At 63.1% G+C, this 3,107-nt stretch overlaps 1 protein-coding gene across 1 annotated transcript in view; it reads left to right on the top strand.

Moving 5' to 3' along the window:
• Nucleotides 1-3,107, top strand: part of SEPT12 (septin 12) — an 18,030-nt gene that overhangs the window by 3,997 nt on the left and 10,926 nt on the right. Inside the window, exons 5-9 of the mRNA XM_012731730.1 lie at nucleotides 41-158; nucleotides 250-345; nucleotides 2,156-2,252; nucleotides 2,789-2,840; nucleotides 2,911-3,050. Of these exons, the coding sequence (XP_012587184.1) occupies nucleotides 41-158; nucleotides 250-345; nucleotides 2,156-2,252; nucleotides 2,789-2,840; nucleotides 2,911-3,050 (503 nt within the window). The remainder of the gene's footprint in view (nucleotides 1-40; nucleotides 159-249; nucleotides 346-2,155; nucleotides 2,253-2,788; nucleotides 2,841-2,910; nucleotides 3,051-3,107) is intronic.

Raw genomic sequence — 3,107 nt, forward strand, 5'->3', positions numbered from 1 at the left:
CGCTGCTGCCACGCCCACCACCGCCTTCTTGCGGGTACAGCCTGAGGCCCCTGGACATCGAGTTTCTACAGCGGCTGTGCCGGACTGTGAATGTGGTGCCCGTGATTGCCCGGGCTGACAGCCTGACCATTGAAGAGCGAGAGGCCTTCAGGCGCAGGGTGATCCGGCTCCCTGGGGCGGGCGGGACCAGGGGAGTTGGGGCGCGGAGAATACGGAGGTGAGCGGAGGTCACTTGTGTGCGATGCCCAGATCCAGCAGAACCTGAAGACCCACTGCATCGACGTGTACCCCCAGCAGTGCTTCGACGAGGACACCAATGACCGGATCCTCAACAGCAAGATCCGGGTAGGCAGCCGTGGGGGGGCGCGAGGCTGGCAGGGCCGAGGCAGGGTGATTCCTTTCCACTCATCTGTTCCATCTGGAGATTCTTTTGTCTCCAACTTGCAACGTTCATCTATTTCACGAAGACGTGAATCTCCGTCCATCACAGACAGGGTGAGCAAGATACAGGTGAGATCAACCTACAGCATGGGTGAAATGCCTGCAAGGATAGGTCTGGAAAGGGACAGGTAGCCTGAATATGTAAAGCACTCACGGGAGTGGACAAGAAGACAGATGCAGCCACACGCCACATCATAATGTCCTGGTCTGTGCGGACACCTGCACGACAGGGCCCCTAGAGGTAGCCCCACAGCGCAGCTTTGCATAAGGACACTCTGACGTTCACGCAGGGGCACAATGCAAAACACCTAATGACACATTTCCTTAGACTGTATCCCCAACCCTGGCTGACACTCTGGTATCTATGCAGTGGCCATGAAAAGGAATCCAGTGCTAATTCCTGCCACGCTGGCGGGACCTTGAAACGTGATGCTGAATGAAAGAAGCCAGTCTCCAAAGGCCACGCCCTGTAGGGTTCCATTAGAAGTGTTCTGAAGAGCCAAAGTCGATAAGTGGTGCCCTAAGACTGGGCCAAGAGGATGGGAGAGGCCGGCGGGAGGGCAGAGGGAGAAGGCGGGAAGCGGAAACAGCCAGTGTCTTCATTTTCCCTGAAACGATGGCTCACGCCCGCCGTGCTGTGCTCACGGGCACTCAGTGTCGGTCCGTGGGGTCCTGCGAACTACCCAGTGAGGCCTGGGGCCCATTCCGCAATCCCAGGCCTCAACACCACTCCTGCTGGCCCACGGTGCTCAAGCTTGAATTGGAAAAGGGCCCGTTTCCCGCAGTGACGGGGCTGCAGCCTGCACCGCCTGCCGCCACTCACCCTCGTATTGTGCACAGAAGGCACCCCGTCCTGGGTCCCCGCTTCCCACCTGGCACCCAGTTTCTCCACACACACACACACCCCCCACACCCAGGGCAATGAACAGGACTTCCTGTGAGGATTCAGAGAGGCTTGGCCTTCACAGAGCTTTCTCAGCTAGCACAGAGCTAGGGGAAATACAGGGAAAGCACAGGCCAGGGACTCCCCGGTCACTGAATGCTACTGCCAGCAGCAAATAGTCAGAACAGAACGTCCCTCTGTGCAAATCTGTGGCCGCTGGCCAAGTCATCTCAGAGGCCAGCGAAAGTCGGTTTGCTATCAAAAATTTAAATACATAGACGTGAAAACAAAGCACGCGTTCAGGGACGCACTGAGGCAGGCACGCGTCACCTGCCACGCATAGACTCTTCAAGCCCAAAACCGCCAGGAGCAAGTGGACAGCAGGGCTCGGGGAGGGCCAGACGCCAGGATCGGTTCAGGCGCTGTGGCCAGGCGGCCTGTGGCCCTTCCTCGGCGTGGCTTCATGTGGGCCCCAGGCTGCCCGCCCCTGGGGCGCAGGGCTCTGTCACCCCACGATACCTCGAGGCCAAGGTCATCAAAGGCCGCTGCTCTTTGAGGAGGGAGACTGGCCACTAGCGAGATGGCAGTGTGAACGCTGCTGCGAGGTCCAGCAGCCTCGGGGCTGCCAGGCCTGAGGCACCAAGCACACACCTGCGCAGAAGTCCCGGCAGCGGAGGAGACACCAAGGCACCCAGGGACGCTGCTGGCCCGAGCTGTCTGCCGCTGTCTGCACTTCCTGTCCCCACAGAGGACAGCGCCCGCTCCCCGCCTCGGGGCCTGCCCTCCGCCCCCACCCTGCCCCGCCAACCCTCCGTCCCGGCCCTCCCGCAGGACCGGATCCCCTTCGCTGTGGTCGGGGCCGACCGAGAGCACCTGGTGAACGGCAGGTGTGTCCTGGGCCGGAAGACAAAGTGGGGCATCATCGAAGGTCAGTGCGGGCCTTGGGAGGCCACAGAGGAGTGTGGACGAGTGGATCTGCTCACCAGGGGCCCTGGGCCCCACCCGGCCCGCCCACCACGCAGAACCAGTCCTGGGGCCAACTCCCTGCCCACAGCTGAAAGCCCCAGACAGGTCCCCAACTCTCTGGGCCTCAGTTTCCCCACTGTAAATGGGGATATGGAAGCATGAGCCTCATAGGGTGGTTGGGGGGGCCGAGCACCCCTCTGCATGACTGTGGGCACCCTATGCACTGGCCAGGACGTGCTGCGGGCCTGCTGGGTCACCTGCGGGGACACAGTGACAGCGGACCGGCAAGGGCCCTGCCCAGCTCATAGGACGGGCCCAGCGGCCTGCTCAGTATCTGTAGGCGCCCGGGGCCTCGCCTGGGGGCACAGAATGAACGAGGGAAGGAACAGACCCAGAAAGGGAGGTGGGTGGGCCAAGCGGGCAAGCAGGCGGGGCGACGCTGGGCGCTGTCGTGCCCCGGAGGCCAGGCGGGCAGCTCAGAGCCGACCTGTCTTGCAGTGGAGAACATAGCGCACTGCGAATTTCCCCTCCTGAGGGACCTGCTCATCCGGTGAGGAGGGGCGGGGCCTGGGGGGCCGGGGGCAGCCCCGCGAGGGCTGACCGCCGCCCGGGCGCCCCAGCTCCCACCTCCAGGACCTGAAGGACATCACCCACAACGTCCACTACGAGAACTACCGCGTCTGCAGACTCAACGCCAGCCACGCGCTGCCCCGCGGGCCGGGCTGGGTGAACCTGGCTCCGGCCCCCAGCAGCGCCCCCAGCAGCGCCCCCCAGCAGCGCCCCCAGAGCCATGAGAGGCGGGCTCCCAGGCCCTCCC

The sequence above is a fragment of the Condylura cristata genome, unplaced genomic scaffold, assembly GCF_000260355.1.
Source record: "Condylura cristata isolate star-nosed mole 26May11 unplaced genomic scaffold, ConCri1.0 scaffold00032, whole genome shotgun sequence".
Classification (NCBI taxonomy): domain Eukaryota; kingdom Metazoa; phylum Chordata; class Mammalia; order Eulipotyphla; family Talpidae; genus Condylura; species Condylura cristata.